The sequence below is a fragment of the Macaca mulatta genome, chromosome 1 (assembly GCF_049350105.2).
Source record: "Macaca mulatta isolate MMU2019108-1 chromosome 1, T2T-MMU8v2.0, whole genome shotgun sequence".
NCBI classification, from domain to species: domain Eukaryota; kingdom Metazoa; phylum Chordata; class Mammalia; order Primates; family Cercopithecidae; genus Macaca; species Macaca mulatta.
The window spans coordinates 216,826,973-216,843,477 of NC_133406.1; the positions used below are offsets into that span (position 1 = coordinate 216,826,973).

The window sequence follows — 16,505 nt, forward strand, 5'->3', positions numbered from 1 at the left end:
TGGAGGGCCCAGAAGGGGCCTCTGCAAGGGGAGGGGGGCAGCTGGGGATGTGGCTTTTAGGGAAGGCCCCCACTCCGCCAATTGCAGTGTGTCCCTAGCAGGTTTGTTCATTTTTCTCCACCTCCACCCCAACCTCCCTAGTTCAGACCACACTTATCTTGCCCCTCGACTGAGGTCAAGGCCACCTAACTTGTTTCCCCAACTCCCCTCTTTACCACCTCCTCCAGCCCATTCTCCACAGAGCATTTAGAGAGATCTCCTCAACACATAAATCCCACCTTCTCTTCTCAGCTTAAAACCGTCTGGTAGCTTCTCATGACTCTAAAAATAAGATCCAACTATTTGCCATGGCCCGTGAGGCCCTGCCTATCCTGGTCCTCATCTTGAACTTGTCTTCCCAATGCATCAAGCAGCCAAGCTTCTGACAGTCCCTGCCTCGGGGTCCTTGCTGCTCCCACTGTCTGGGGGCACTTCTGGGCTCTTTACATGACTGGTTCTTTTATAGTCCTCATGGCTCAGCTTCAACATCACCTCCTAAGTCAGCGTCCCCACCTCCAGCCCTGATGACCTGATTTCAGTAGGCCACCACCTGTGATTCTCTATTGCAATACAGGGTTTATTGTCTTCATCGCTCAGATCACACGCTGTAATTACTGTGTTTGCTCACACATGTTATCATCTGCCTCCCTCTCTAAAATGTGAACTCTAGAACTGCCTGTGTGGGCAGCAGAATCCACTGCATTCCCAGCCCTCAGCATAGTGCCTGGCACACAGAAGATGCTCAACAGCCAGACGCGGTGGCTTACACTTGTAATCCCAGCACTTTGGGAGGCTGAGGCAAGAGGATCACTTGAGCCTAGGAGTTCAAGACCAGCCTGGGGAACACGTGAGACCCCATCTCTACAAAAAATTTAAAAATTAGCCAGATGTGGTGGCACACACTTGTAGTCCCAGCTACTCAGGAGGTTGAAGTGGGAGGGTAGCTTGAACGAGGGAGGTCAAGACTGCAGTGAGCTGGGATTGCCCCACTGCACTCCAGCTTAGGTGACACAGTGAGATCCTGTCTCAAAAAAAAAAAAAAAAAGAAAAAGAAAAGATATTCAGTAAATGAATGAATGAGTGGATAGCAGTTGCTGATATGGTTTGGCTATGTCCCCACCCAAATCTCATCTTGAATTGTAGTTCCCATAATCCTGTCTTGTGGGAAGGACCCAGTAGGAGGTAACTGAATCATGGAAACAGTTCCCCCCATGGTATTCTCGTAATAGTCAGTAAGTTCTCATGAGATCTGATGGTTTTATAAGGGGCTTCCCCCTTTGCTCGGTTCTCATTTTCCTTCCTGCCACCATGTGAGGAAGAACATGTTTGCCTCTCGTTCTGTAAGTTTCCTGATTGTAAGTTTCCTGAGGCCTCCCCAGCCATGTGGAACAGTGAGTCAGTTAAACCTCTTTCCTTTATAAATTACCCAGTCTGAGGTGTGTCTTTATTAGTAGTGTGAGAATGGACTAATACAGTTGCCAAACTCCCCATACAAGGTAAGCATGTGATGATGTTCACCAACTGACTTTATAGTCACACATAGCTTTTTAAGAAAATAAAAAAATAAAATTAAGTAAAATATTGTTTTTTCAACCTGGCTTGTTCAATGAATTCACATTCATTGTAGAAAATTTGTGAAATATAGAAATATACAAAGAAAAATAAAAGTCACCCAAAATAATCTTAACATTCTAACATAACTGCAGTTACTAGCAGCTGTATCTACTTTGCAATCTGGCAAAGATTCTTTTTCCCCATATATTAGTATCATGAACATTTGCCCATATCATTAAACATATTGCACAACATGATATTTCACAGTGCAAAATGATCCATTCTAGAGAGGTACTCTAATTTACTTACATATTTTGCTTTTTGAGGACCTACAGCTCAGTTTTTCAATTTTATTGGCAGCACTGAAGTAAACATTGTTCTGACTCAGATATTTGCAACCTTGGAGGCCAATGGATCACTGAGGTATTTTTACAAATTAGATTCAGGGTAAGTGAGGTCCATGAATCCCTGAAGTTGGATGCAAGATTTTTGTATGTGTACATTTTGGAGGGGAGAAGACCCACAGCATTCATCACATTCTCAAAGGAGTCTGTAAACCAGCAAAGGTAATTTGGTTATTTGGAAAATTCCATCTTGAGAGAGACAGAAGTCTTCAGCCTGACCTTTGAGGCTGCATCAATAGTATTAGGCCCCAAACATTTTTTAGGATGTGTAGTTGATGTCATTGACATCCCCAAAACTGTCATACTCAATAGATGAGGGAAGAAGGGTGTTCCAGGCTGACTTAAGGTGGGGATGCAGGGGGCTGGGATGTGTGGGGGCAAGCCAAAGGCATGACCAAGCTAGGGGACTGGTGCCCCTCACCCTGGGTTCTTCTCATCCACCTTTGGTCATCCCTTTGCCAGCCTGAAACCCAAACACCAGGGCTTGCAGAAACTTTTCTCTTTTCACTGTTTGTTTAGCCGATGCTTCCAGAAGCATAGCTGGCATTGGAGTGGAAGGAGAGAGGGAACAGTCATTTTCCACTGTCCAGGGTAGCCTCAGACACTACCCACCAATTCTGACTTTTTCTTTTCTCTTTTCTCTCTCCCTATCCCCAGCTGCCCTCAAGCCACCTGATGTGACCTGTATCCCCAAAGTGAGATCGATTCAGATGATTGTTCATCCTACCCCCACGCCCATCCGTGCAGGGGACGGCCACCGGCTAACCCTGGAAGACATCTTCCATGACCTGTTCTACCACTTAGAGCTCCAGGTCAACCGCACCTACCAAATGGTAAATGTATGTTGCACCCTGTTCTTTCTCTGCCTAGGAAGCCTCTTCCCTCTCAATTAGATCTGAGTTGCTTTAAGAAAAAAAGGGGACATGTTATGTAAATTAGCGTTTCCCAAAACATGCCCCTTGAGAAGAGGCTCCTTGAAGCCTGGAAAACATCACAAATGACAACCTGTCTCTTGTAGAGTCACACACACAATAGCATGCTAAAAACTCTGACAAGTCCTGCAGAGCCAACACTCCACTATCAGTTTGTTTAATACAACTTCTCCCAAATTTATTTCACCAGAGAAGCTGCTTTTTTTGCATAATATTTACGTGGTTTTTTGTTTAACACCTTCTCACATCCTAGGGAACAACCTCTATTCATATCTTCGGATGTTCACATTAGAAAATGCTAGAATCAATTTCTACTGCTGCAGTAGTTCTCCACTATTTGCAGGAACTATGTACAGGCAATGTGAAAGGATGAGTAATAATAAGAGGTGGAAGGCAAGGGCATAAATTCTCAAATAATATATGAATTATTTCTTTTCATATTCGGAAAATATTTGGTACCCCCTACCCTCAGCATGTGCCACCAAACCACAATTCAGTTAAATGAATATTTATTTCCTACTTTGTGGTTTCTGCATGCAAGGAGCTTATAATCTAGGGGGTGAAGTGGGAGTTAAAACAAGAATTCAAATAGCTATAGGTAGAGAAAAATATGGGTATTGGAAGGTGGGGTAGAATGTCAGTGCAGCAGGATTTGGAAGGCTTCCAGAAAACTTTTGGGAAGCCAAAAATGACATAATATGCATATATTACCTGACATGCCACAGAAACTGGTACTGGCTTCCAGAAAGCCTAATATGTATAATATGCATATTATGTCATTAATATTCATATATGATCTGGCATGCCACAGAAATTGGTATTGGATTTCTGGACGTCAGTACCAGCCTGGCCAACATGGTGAAACCCCATCTCTACTAAAAATACAAAAATTAGCCAGGTATGGTGGCAGGTGCCTATCCCCAGCTACTCAGGAAACTGAGGCAGGAGAATCATTTGAACCTGGGAGGCAGAGGTTGCAGTGAGCTGAGATTGCACCACTGCACTCCAACCTGGGTGACAGAGTGAAACTCTGTCTCAAATAAAATAAAATAAAATAAAATAAAATAAAATAAAATAAAATAATTGTCTGCTAATTCAACATTTTTGTCATCAGGGTCAGTCACTATTGTCTTTTCTCTTGAATATGGGTCACATATTCTTTCTTTGTATGTCTAACAATTTTGAAATGTATCCTGGACATTATGTTGAAATTACTGTAAATTCTGTTATATTCCTCCAAAGAGTATTGGTTTTTTTTTTCATCTGGTTTTAGCAGGCAACTAATTTGGCTGAACTCCAAACTCTGAAATCTCTTTTTTTTTTTTTTTTCTTAACTTTACCTGGACTGCTTGGAGTCTACCCCATTCATGCCTACTTTAGGGGTCAGTCAGGGATTTGAGCAGAGTTTATACACAGAGTTTGGGCCTCTTCTACGTTCTCTCCTGTCTGTGGTTTCTCCTCTCATTTTCCAGCTGCTGTGATTATTCCAAGCCCTGCCTTTTGGGTATTTAAGACAGTGAGAATACAGGGTTTCTATCTAGGTTTAGCCATCCCACAAAGTGTAGACTGGGGTCTGCCTTCAGGCTAAAAGACAGTAAAAATTGGATATGTACCCATTACCAGTTCTCCTTTCTCCAATATGTGCCTGCTTTTATTTTCTTTCTAATGCCTTTAAGTAGTTGTTTTTCATTTTGCTCAGAATTTATACCTGTTATTTTGGGGATGTTTGGTCCAATAGAAACTATAAATTACTTGGATTAGAATGAAGAAAGATCAAATATGGAAATGGAAGAGATAACAGGGTGGGAAGTCAGAAGATTATTATAATGGTATAGGTTGGAAATGAGGGCCTGAACCAGGATGGAGGTCGTCAAAAACTTGGGGAAGGAGGAATCAGGGCCTTTGTAACTCTCCTGGAGTTGTGTCTCATGATATGCAATGTGTCCAGTTTCAACCACATGAGTTCTACAAAACAATAAGTTAAAAAATTTATTTATGTACTTCTTCACTCACTGTCACCACCACCCCCAGAAACACACACAAAAGAAAACAATAATTTACCCTCAACCTTGGCCTCCATGTGCCTGAAAAAGAGAAGGCAGAGCTGAAATACAAAGAGCCAAAGAAGAAAATTCTCAGTTTTTGAACTCCCGAGATCACAGGTTCTGGCCCTTTAAAGGAAGATGTCTGGATCCTTTAAGGGCAAGTGGATACCCAAGATATGAGAGGGCATTTGTCCAAAATGGCTTCAAGGTTTAGGCCCTGGAGATTAGAAGAAGAGTGATGCTATTACCAAAATTAGAGAATCAAAAACAGATTTGGGTTTGGGGTTTGGGATGGGGCCGGCCCCAGAGAGAGGAGGGCAGCGTGTTTGGACGTGTTGACTTAGAGATGCTCACATGGTACATCCAGCAGGGAGCTGGCAGGGCCCATAGAAACGCTACAGCTCTTCCTGAGATAAGTTTGGGAGTTATCCACACATCGGTGCTCACAGCAGCCATGGGTTCAGATAAGATCACTAAGTGGCTGCAGAGTACGTGAGAGAGAAGGAAATGGTTGAAGAGCAAATCTTGCAGAACAACACTGAGGGGCTAAAACCAGTGAAAGACCAATCAGAAAGGTAGGAGGAGAGCCAGGCAGGATGACATGTGGTAGCCATGGGAGAGGAGTTCAGGGTCAAAAAGGCGAGAGATACACAGAAGAACGAGAATCAAAACACAGGTCCAGCAGAAGAACTAGCAGATGCGAAGAAACAAGGGCTTTCTTATGCAAGGTAGGTGTTTACCTGAGTGGCGGGTATCCAGCATTGATGAGCCTGCAGAGCCAGGTGGGCTGCAGAGACAAATGAGTCTGGACTGGAAGCCAGGGACCAGGACTCTGTTCTGTAAACATGGGTGAGGCCATCAAAGGCTTTTGAACAGAAGAGCATTATAATGAGATTATCTTTTAGAAAGATCCCCTTAACACCAGGATGAATATGGAAGTGAACAGGGGCAAACCCAGAGATGGGTGACCATGAAAAAGGCTACTGCTAGAGTCCAGGCTGAAGGCTTGAGGCCCAATTAAGGCAGAAGCAATGAGGAAAGAAAGAAAGGAATGGGTGTTTAAAGGGTTTTTGACGTTTAACAAAGAAAAGGTGAAGGACAAGAAGAATTGGAAGAAGGAGGGATGGTGGGAGGGTGGGAGGGTGGTAGAGGTCATAATGGCAGCCACTAGTGTGTATAACGACTGCCTATGGGCCAGACACTGTTGCAAGTGAAAGACACATGTGCTTGGACACTGATTGGATTTGGGGATAAAGCAGAAGGGAGGGGAATGGAAACAGAGACTGAAGACAGACCCATCAGCACCAAACCAGAATCCAGGAGGAGGAGCGAGTGAGCTTCCTTGGGCTCCATGTGGAGATTGGTGTGTAACACGAATCACGTTCTCTGTCCAATTCAGCACCTTGGAGGGGAGCAGAGAGAATATGAGTTCTTCGGACTGACCCCTGACACAGAGTTCCTTGGCACCATCATGATTTGTGTTCCCACCTGGTCCAAGAAGAGTGCCCCCTACATGTGCCGAGTGAGGACACTGCCAGGTGAGTTCAGCTGAAACCAGAGTGGGGTGGGGCTCCTGGATTCAAGTCTTGACTCTCCTCTTTCCTCCCTGTAACCAAGGTGAGACTTGGCAACACTCTAAAAAACCATGGAAGGGTTATCAGTGTGTTATTGAAGTCAATCTTTGTTGATCCATAAAAGAGTTGGCTGATGAGTTATCAAAGCAAATGTTTGATTCTCACCCTCCAGCCTATGTCTGGATTTCCCCTCTCTGACAGGCTTGTATGTACCTTGGCAAAGCAAACTCACCTTAATATTAACCCAGGTGAGATATACTGGAGGGAAAATCTGCAGGGGGGAAGCAGAGAAGATAAAAAGATCTCTCAATATCTTCCAAAGTCAAATAACAATAATGGTATCATGATAACTGCCTTTTCTGCAGTGCTCACCAGGGACCAGGCACAACCAAGGGCAAGCCTCATGAACAGTCTATGACATAGGTATTATTTTCATCCTCATTTTACAGACGAAGAACCTGAGGTTCAGAGTCGTTAGGTCATTTGCCCATGGCCGGGCGCAGTGGCTCACACCTGTAAACCAAACACTTTGGGAGGCCAAGGCAGGAGGATCACTTGAGCCCAGAAATTTAAGACCAGCCTGGGCAACGTAGCAAAACCCAGTCTCCACAAAAAAATCGAAAACTTAGCTATGCAATGGTGGCATGCCTCTGTGGTCCCAGCTACACAGGAGGTTGAGGCAGAAGGATCACTTGAGCCCAGGAGGTTGAAGCTGCAAAGAGCTATGTTTGCACCACTGCACTCCAGCCTGGATGACAGAGCGAGACCCTGTCTCAAAAAAAAAAAAAAAAAAGTGACTTGCCCAGGGCCACACAGGTGCTGAGGGATGGAATGAGGCCTAATTCTAGAGGCCATGCTCTTACCACGGAGCTACTATAGATACGGTTGAGTTTTTTGTAGTTTTTTTTTGTGTTTTGTTTTTGAAACAGAGTCTCTCTCTGTCGCTCAGGCTGGAGTGCAATGGCACAGTCTCGCCTCACTGCAACCTCTGCCTCCCGATTTCAAGCAATTCTCCCACCTCATCCTCCCAAGTAGCTGGGATTACAGGTGTGTGCCTGGATACAGGTATCCACCACTCCTGGATAATTTTTTTTTTTTTTTTTGGTATTTTTAGTAGAGACGGGGTTTCACCCTGTTGCTTAGGCTGGTCTTGATCTCCTGGCCTCAAGTGATCCACCCACCTTAGCCTCCCAAAATGCTGGGATTACAGGCAGCAGCCATCGCGCCCGGCCTAGATATAGTTTTGAATCATCTGTTCAGTGAGATGGTCCCTTCCTCTAGCACATTGAAACCTGAGGCTCATCACAAGCATCATGATGTTTTTATTAGTGTTTCTTTTCATAGACAGATGGAACTGTATTACTCAGAGCTACAGGTTTAGAGGATGAAGGTGATGGCAGTGGATGAGGTAGATTTGGTAAAACAGTCTCTACTTTATCCTCACGTTCAGATTCATGATGTCAGTAAGTGATTTCAGTTCCAACCATGCCAACATTCAGAATAGAGTTGAGTTTGCAAGCTGGACATTGCGTGTGGCACAGTGGAAGGAGAAGTACCGCATGAGGAATGAGAAGGCACAGCCTTAGTCAGATGTCAGCCAACCATGTGCCTGGGGGAGTCACTCAGCCTCTGGGAGCCTGATCCCTCATCTGACAAATAAGGATGCTGATGCCTGGGCTGAGGCGATAATCTGAGGCCAGGCAGCTGCCAGAGCTGGGCCCTAGGAAATGAAGCTCTGGTCCTCAGGTTTGTTTGGAAACTCATCAGTTTTCCAAACAGCCCACAAGAGACTGATTTCTCCACTCGAATCCCAGTGCACCAATTGGCAGGGGAGCTGTGTCTGATGGAACAGCCAACACTGGCCACTTGCGTGGGGCATGCCCTTCCTGGGGCAATGGCTGCCAGCGAGCTCAGAATAGAACTTGGCGAGAGGAGAACTAGAAAAAGGAAACTCACGTTCTGGGGCTAAGCTGGGAGCATTTGTATGATTCATGAACCCCTTCCCTGAACTGTCCTAGACAAATCTCATCTGCTCCTGGCCCACCAGTTTTTTGACAATGTGAGGACCACGCCACCCTTATCCACAACAGCCTTCTGTTGCCTTGTCCTTACATGGTCTTGCTCATAATGGGATACCATTTTTTTTTCCTAAGACTGTAGCTACTTTTATATAAATCACACTTCTTGGTGGCTACTTCTTGCTAACATATAGAGGGCACCTTATTCTTAAAAATATATTTAAAACAATTCCTATATTTATTAGATTCTACTATATTGCCAAGCAAATAGTTGTGCCAAATGCTTTACATATATTATTTAATCTTCATTATCACATGTAACGTATATTATTTAATCTTTAGAACAATCCTGCAAGTTGGGTAGCATCATCCTCATTTTACAGAGGAGGAACTCTGGCTCAGAGAGGTTAAGCAACTTGCCCATGACCACACAGCTGCTCGGGTAACCTGGTTGATTCATCTGGTTCTGAAGGCTGGGCTCTACCCGTCACTTTGCAATTTTGTTTACAGTGAGCCCCCTGTACTGCACACTTCTTCCTCCTACTTCCATTTCAGAGTGATGCATCCTGCCCTTGACCGTGTATCCTGACGTCTGCGTTACCCCCAGAATCCTTTTTACCTACCTCTCCGTAGATAAACAGGGAGTGTCACAGAGCATTGGCCCAGCATCTTGATGATGGAAAAGGCTCTAAGGGCCATCTCACCTCATATCCTAATCTTACAGATGAGGAAACTGAGGCTTCCTTGCAGAGTGGCAGGGAGGATGAGTTTTAGAGTTACACATGTAATTCCACTGAGTAGTTCTGTGACCTTGGTCAGGTCACTTAACCTCTCTGGGACTCAGCTTTGTTATCCGTAGGAAGGGAGCATCCCTATCCCTCTGTGTTGTGTTTTGATGATGTAGTGAGATAACATAGGTAGAGCACCCAGCTCTACACGGTCATATAGATCATGGCCCGTAGTAGGAGTTCAACCACCGCTGGCTACTGTTGTTATTAAAGGGTAAACCAGAGAGGGTCGTGCAGCAGGAAGGATGCTCAGCATATCTGTGGCAAAGCCAGGCCTCCAACACTCTGTATTCCTTACTCTCAGGTTGGTGGTGTTTTTATTTTTCCATCCAGCCTCCCTATGGGTGAAATGGCAATGTATCAAATACATACAGTGTGAAATGGAAATATGTCAAGCCAGAGACCATTCCATGTCCCTATCCTGTCCTGGAATGTTATGGACATTCGGGTCGTGTCTTTTTCCTGGAGTAGGGATGGGGGTAACATGTGACAGGAGACAGGGTCTCACTGAAGTGGGAAGCTGACCCAGAGAGGCCCAAGCTCATAGGCTAGGGGAGGATCGAGGAGTGGGCTAGAAGTAGAGGCTCCAGCAGTTCCCGGGGTTCACAATGATCACCGAGATCACTGGAGCTATTGATTAACTCTCCAAGCTGAGGCCTCACAGGGGCCAGGACGAGAGGAAGGGTGATTAGCAGGCCCCTGGACTGCAGGGGTCTTGACTCTCCGAGTCACCTTCCCTCTGTTGCAAACTGTCAGTTTTACCAAAAATTCCAACAACCTCTTCCTCCCTAAGCCCTTCACAAGTCCCATTTGGACTGGTGACAGGAAGTGTGTCCTGCCTGGAACCGGCTGCACCCATCCCAAGGATGCTGGAACACAGGGAGAGGCTCAGGTACTAGAGCCCTAGTCATCCCTCTCCCCTCCATTTTCGACAGGACAGTGCCTTCCCAGGCTCCCTTCTTGACCAAGATCTTCCCTGATGTCCAGCCCCTTACCTTGGTAGAGAGGTGGAGAGGACAGGCCTCCCTGTTTTCACTTCTCCCCTCCTTCTGCCTCTACCATACGAGGGAGGCAGGACTGCCCTCAGACTCAAGCAAGAGGGGCCCTTCCCTGTACCCAGCACTTTAGAAGGCCTTCTCTGGTCCTGCCCTGGCCATTCCCTTCCTTGCAAGATGAAGACTCCATACAACAAAGGGGACAGGTCCATCTGGATCCTGTGACCGCCTTTCTAGATCACATTGTGAGTACCTGGGACCCTGAGACGCTCTGTACATACATATGGCCTGGAGCCTGTGATCTGTCTAGGGAGTCCTCCTTTGGGGGTCCTTCCTCATGAGGGCAAACACTGCTGACACGTAGTGCAGACCCTTGGCCCAAAGGATGACCAACAGGTGGCTATTTGTGGAGGTCATGGATGAGCTCGACCATGAGGGCGGGGGCATCTATACACATGTGCGTGAGGGGCCTGGCAGTGTGGGATGGAGCTGGGCTGGGCTGGGCTGGGCTGGGTGCCTGCAGTGTTCCTCCCCACTGCGGCACAGTACCTAGAGAAGTCCAAGAACTCTGAATTAAAATATGGCATCCCAGGTGGTTGTGAAAAGTCTTTTTGTCAATGTGGAAACATAGAACATTTTATTTAACAGTGTGAAAATATAATTTGTAAATTCTGACTATTTAGATGTACAGTATATGGACTTCCATTTGTGGTCTTGCATTCTGAGGGTAAGAGAGGCTTCGCCAGCCCAGTGAGAGAGGATTTGCAGCATCCACATGTGGGGCCACACCCAACCGGGCCCTGGCAGAGCCCAGCCTCACGCTTCCTTCTCTGGCCTCTTTGGTTTCCCAGACCGGACGTGGACCTACTCCTTCTCCGGAGCCTTCCTGTTCTCCATGGGCTTCCTCGTCGCAGTGCTCTGCTACCTGAGCTACAGATATGTCACCAAGCCGCCTGCACCTCCCAACTCTCTGGTGAGCCATTCCCCTGGGGCAGGAGGGAGAGGTCCAGGGGAGGGCCTGGGCTCGGAGGTCCCCAGTTCTCCCCAAAATGCAGGCATCCACAAAGTGGGAGATGGGCCTGCTCTCTCCCTTCATGGAGCTCACAGTCCCTCCTAAAGTCAACAGATGTGTGGCCCAGTGGGTCTCAGGATGCATCAAAGAGGGGCAGGTGATCAGGAATAGTGGACACGGAATAAAAAACCCACATGGCTTGGAAGTGTCTAGCACCAGGAGGGTAGTGTGGGACCTGAGTGAGCAGCAAGGCAACGAGGGAGGAATGGTGGGTACCAGGAGAGCCGTGGCACTCATGCCCTGTCTAAATGGGCAGCCAGGCACCACCAAGTGGGAATGCAGGCCCAGCACTGCCTGATCTTCATGTTTTTCAAGAGAAGCCAGAGTTTCAGATTATGTTGTGAAATCTCCTGATTTTCAAATATTCTGTTTTTTAAACAGATTTTTTTTTTTTTTTTTTTTTTTTTTGAGATGGAGTCTCACTCTGTCACCCAGGCTGGAGTGCAGTGGCATGATCTCGTCTCACCACAGCCTCTGCCTCCCGAGTTCAAGTGATTCTCCTGCCTCAGCCTCCCAAGTAGCTGGGATTACAGGCATGCGCCACCACACCCGGCTAATTTTTGTATTTTTAGTAGAGACAGGGTTTCACCATGTTGGTCAGGTTGGTCTCGAACTCCTGACTTCAGGTGATCAGCCCGCCTCAGCCTCCCAAAGTGCTGGGATTACAGGCGTGAGCCACTGCGCCCAGCCATTTTAAACAGAAAAATTTTAAATGGCAAAACTAATTGTTAAGTGGAAAGCCCTTTGTTACAGCTCTTTTAGAATTTGTCTAGCAAGTGAAGACCAGAACCCCCTCCCCCTAAAAAATAAAATAAAATAGAAAGCCCTACACCAGTCACACAAATCACATCAGCAGCCCCCACCTGATGCCCGTGCCGCCTCTGCTAGAGCAGCAAGGCCCACTGCAGAAGCCATGAGCTGAGCCACCTGGGGCACCCAGAGCCTGCTCTTGCCCATCGGAGGGACAGAGGAGCTCTGAGGGAGTTTTGCTGCGTGTGCAAGTCCAGATGAAGCATTTTCTGTAAAGCTCCCCCAGTCTCTTCTGGTTCCTTCTTTTCACACCCTGACCCTGTATTAGGCCCTCAGGGACCCGTGGGCCAAGCAACAATGCGGGGCCAACACCTCCAGAGCATGCCCCAAGGCAACCCCAATTCCTGGTCATCTACTCCCTGGATTATCTGCCTCCTGGAGAAACCAGAGCCTAGATCTCTCTCCCTGAGATAACCGAGACTTCAGAACCAAAGAGCTGAGAGATCCCGTCCCTTCAGGGAGGCACTTACACCTAGAGGAGTCTCTGGGAAGCAGATGGGGATATGGGACAGATGCATCTTGAAAAACCCCCCAGATGCCTCCCTATGGAGGACCTCACCCACCCACATCACCAGCAGGGAGCTTGGGACATACCCTAACCAGGGGGGTGTGACTGTTGTCGTCCCTGCACAGAACGTCCAGCGAGTCCTGACTTTCCAGCCGCTGCGCTTCATCCAGGAGCACGTCCTGATCCCTGCCTTTGACCTCAGTGGCCCCAGCAGTCTGGCCCAGCCTGTCCAGTACTCCCAGATCAGGGTGTCTGGACCCAGGGAGCCCGCAGGACCTCCACAGCGGCACAGCCTGTCCGAGATCACCTACTTAGGGCAGCCGGACATCTCCATCCTCCAGCCCGCCAACGTGCCACCTCCCCAGATCCTCTCCCCACTGTCCTATGCCCCAAACGCTGCCCCTGAGGTCGGGCCCCCATCCTATGCACCTCAGGTGACCCCCGAAGCTCAACTCCCATTCTACACCCCACAGGCCGTCTCTAAGGTCCAGCCTCCCTCCTATGCCCCTCAGGCAACTCCAGACAGCTGGCCTCCCTCCTATGGGGTATGCGTGGAAGGTTCTGGCAAAGACTCCCCCACTGTGACACTTTCTAGTCCTAAACACCTTAGGCCTAAAGGTCAGCTTCAGAAAGACCCGCCCGCTGGAAGCTGCATGTCAGGTGGCCTTTCTCTGCAGGAGGTGACCTCCTTGGCTATGGAGGAATCCCAAGAAGCAAAATCATTGCACCAGCCTCTGGGAGTTTGCACAGACAGAACATCTGACCTGAATGTGCTAGACAGTGGGGAGGAAGGGACGCCACAGTACCTAAAGGGCCAGCTCCCCCTCCTCTCCTCAGTCCAGATCGAGGGCCACCCCATGTCCCTGCCTTTGCATCCTCCTTCCCGCCCATGCTCGCCCTCGGACCAGGGTCCAAGTCCCTGGGGCCTGCTGGAGTCTCTTGTGTGTCCCAAGGATGAAGCCAAGAGCCTAGCCCCTGAGACCTCAGACCTGGAGCAGCCCACAGAGCTGGATTCTCTTTTCAGAGGCCTGGCCCTGACCGTACAGTGGGAGTCCTGAGGCGAATGGGAAAGGCTTGGGGCTTCCTCCCTGTCCCTACCCAGTGTCACATCCTTGGCTGTCAATCCCATGCCTGCCCACGCCACACACTCTGCGGTCCAGCCTCAGACGGGTGCCCTTGAGACAAGCAGAGGGAGTGGCATGCAGGGCCCCTGCCATGGGTGCGCTCCCCGCCGGAGCAAAGCAGCATGATAAGGACCGCTGCAGAGGAGCTCTGGGGAGCAGCCTGTGTAGACAAGCGCATGCTCGCTGAGACCTGCAAGGCAGAAATGACAGTGCAAGGAGGAAATGCAGGGAAACCCCTGAGATCCAGAGCCCCGCCTCCTAACACCCTGGATTCAAAGTGCTCGGGGAATTTGCCTCTCCTTGCCCCATTCCTGGCCAGTTTCACAATCTAGCTCAACAGAGTATGAGGCCCCTGCCTCTGCTGTCATTGCTCAAAGGTGAGAAGAGAGCCTGGAAAAGAACATCCTGTGGGAGGCTGGGCAGAACCAGAACAACCTGCACTTCTGCCAAGGCCAGGGCCAGCAGGACGGCAAGACTCTAGGGAGGGGTGTGGCCTGGAGCTCGTTCCCAGCCAGGGCAACTGCCTGACGTTGTGTGATTTCAGCTTCATCCCTCTGCTAGAATGAAGTGAAATGCAGGTCCACCAGGGAGGGAGACACGCAAGCCTTTTCTGCAGGCAGGAGTTTCAGACCCTATCCTGAGAATGGAGTTTGAAAGGAAGGTGAGGGCTGTGGCCCCTGGACGGGTACAGTAACACACTGTACTGATGTCACAACTTTGCGAACTCTGCCTTGGGTTCAGCCCATCTGGGCTCAAATTCCAGCCTCACCACTGACAAGCTGTGTGACTTCAGACAAATGAATCAGTGCCCAGAACCTCGGTTTCCTCATTTGTAACATGGGGATCATAACACCTACCTCATGGGGTTGTGGTGAAGATGAAATTAAGTCATGTCTTTAAAGCGCTTAATAATGCCTGATACACGGGCAGTGCCCAATAAACGGTGGCTATTTCCTGTTGTGATTTTTTTTAGAAAACTACATCACACAAGGAGTGACCCCTCCCCCAATTCGGATTGGCTTCAGACACACCTGGCATTTTCTCATGGGCTTAAATGACCTGGATTTCCTCAGGACAGGGTCTGGGGTGGGAAAGAGGAGGGACTACAGGGCCTTCTAGAGACAGAGTTCAGAGACAAATGATGTGAAACCTTCTCCCTGAGATCGTAGGCAGAATCCACTGGGGGTGACAGGGGTGATCTCAGATGGCCTCTGTCCATCCGGCCTCCCTGACGCCCCACAGAGGCACTGTTGTACAGACTGCTGTCATACCCTCTGTATCACTGCATCTCAGACGACCCCTACCATGAGGAAGCCAAGGCCCAGAGGGAGAGGGGAACCACCCGAGATCCCACTATTGAGGCTGTGACAGAGTTGGAGCGCAAACCGAGGGCTTTTTGTCCTCATCGAGAGAGGAAGCTTTCCACGCCTGTTTGGATTCTTGGAGGATGAGACTAGTGGAGACTAAGGAGGGGAGGCCTCCTAATGGGGTCCCCAGAGACAAGTGCTCCTGGTCACCTTGCTCCCATGTCTTTTTTTTTCTTTCTTTCTTTTTCCTTTTGGAGAAAGGGTCTCACCCTGTGGCTGGAGTGCAGTGGCATGAACACGATTCACTGCAGCCTCGACCTCCTGGACTCAAGTGATCCTCCCACTTCAGCCTCCCGAGTAGCTGGGATTACAGGTGCCTGTCACCATGCCCAGATAATTTTTGGTATTTTTTGTAGAGACAGGGTTTCGCTGTGTTGCCCAGGTTGGTCTTGAACTCATGGGCTCAAGTGATCCTCCTGCCTCAACCTCCCGAGTAGTTGGAATTACAGGTGTGAGCCACCACACCCGGCCTCCAAAGCCTTTTCTGAACATTTCTGAGAAAGAGGATGTAACATCAGTCGCCTCAGAGGGACCCTTCCCAGAGTGGACAGTGTCCTTCTCTTCCCAGCTACATCTCTTCTCTTCCCCACCCCTCCCCTTTCCCGGGACACAGTGACAGGTGGTGGTGTTCTTATCTGACGGTAATTAATGTTTAACCTCTCCTCGGTGTCACTGGTTTAGACCCAACACCTCCGTGCAGAGGGATGGGTCTCCCTGGACAGCACCCCCAGCCCATTCAGCCCTCCACGGCAGCCAAGTCAGCCGGATGACGGCTCCCCTCTCCCCACCCACTGCAAACAAGTCTACTTCCTGTTGCTTGGGTCACACTTGGCCAAAGGTTAACTGTCTTCACCTTGTTTATTAGTGAAAAACAACCTAACAGGTGGACTATTCTCACCAAGTAAATGAGACCCGGGAGCTACAGAAGTTTTTTATTAAGACCAGGCGCGGTGGCTCACACCTGTAATCCCAGCACTTTGGGAGGCCGAGGGGGGTGGATCACCTGAGGTCACGAGTTCCAGACCAGTCTGGCCAACATGATGAGATCCCCTCTCTACTAAAAGTACAAAATTAGCTGGGCATGGTGGCGGGCGCCTGTAATCCCAGCTACTTGGGAGGCTGAGGCAGGAGGATCACTTGAACCTGGGAGGCAGGGGTTGCAGTGAGCCAAAATCCAGCCATTGAACTCCAGCCTGGGCAACAGAGCGAGACTCCGTCTCAAAAAAGAAGTTTTTTATTAAGGGCCATAAATATATCTTCCAACTCACAGGACCA

General features: G+C 48.6%; 1 protein-coding gene across 4 annotated transcripts in view; it reads left to right on the forward strand.

Moving 5' to 3' along the window:
- The window catches only part of IL22RA1 (interleukin 22 receptor subunit alpha 1), a 28,848-nt gene extending 14,032 nt beyond the window's left edge, over window positions 1-14,816 (forward strand). The window contains exons 4-8 of one of the 4 annotated variants that reach the window (XM_077969875.1): window positions 710-886; window positions 2,655-2,836; window positions 6,374-6,512; window positions 11,201-11,322; window positions 12,865-14,816. In XM_077969875.1, the coding sequence (XP_077826001.1) occupies window positions 710-886; window positions 2,655-2,836; window positions 6,374-6,512; window positions 11,201-11,322; window positions 12,865-13,797 (1,553 nt within the window). In that variant the 3' untranslated portion in view covers window positions 13,798-14,816. The remainder of the gene's footprint in view (window positions 1-709; window positions 887-2,654; window positions 2,837-6,373; window positions 6,513-11,200; window positions 11,323-12,864) is intronic. The other 3 variants (XM_077969880.1, XM_077969891.1, XM_015131220.3) reach the window with 3 other exon arrangements.
- Window positions 14,817-16,505: the final 1,689 nt, after the last annotated feature.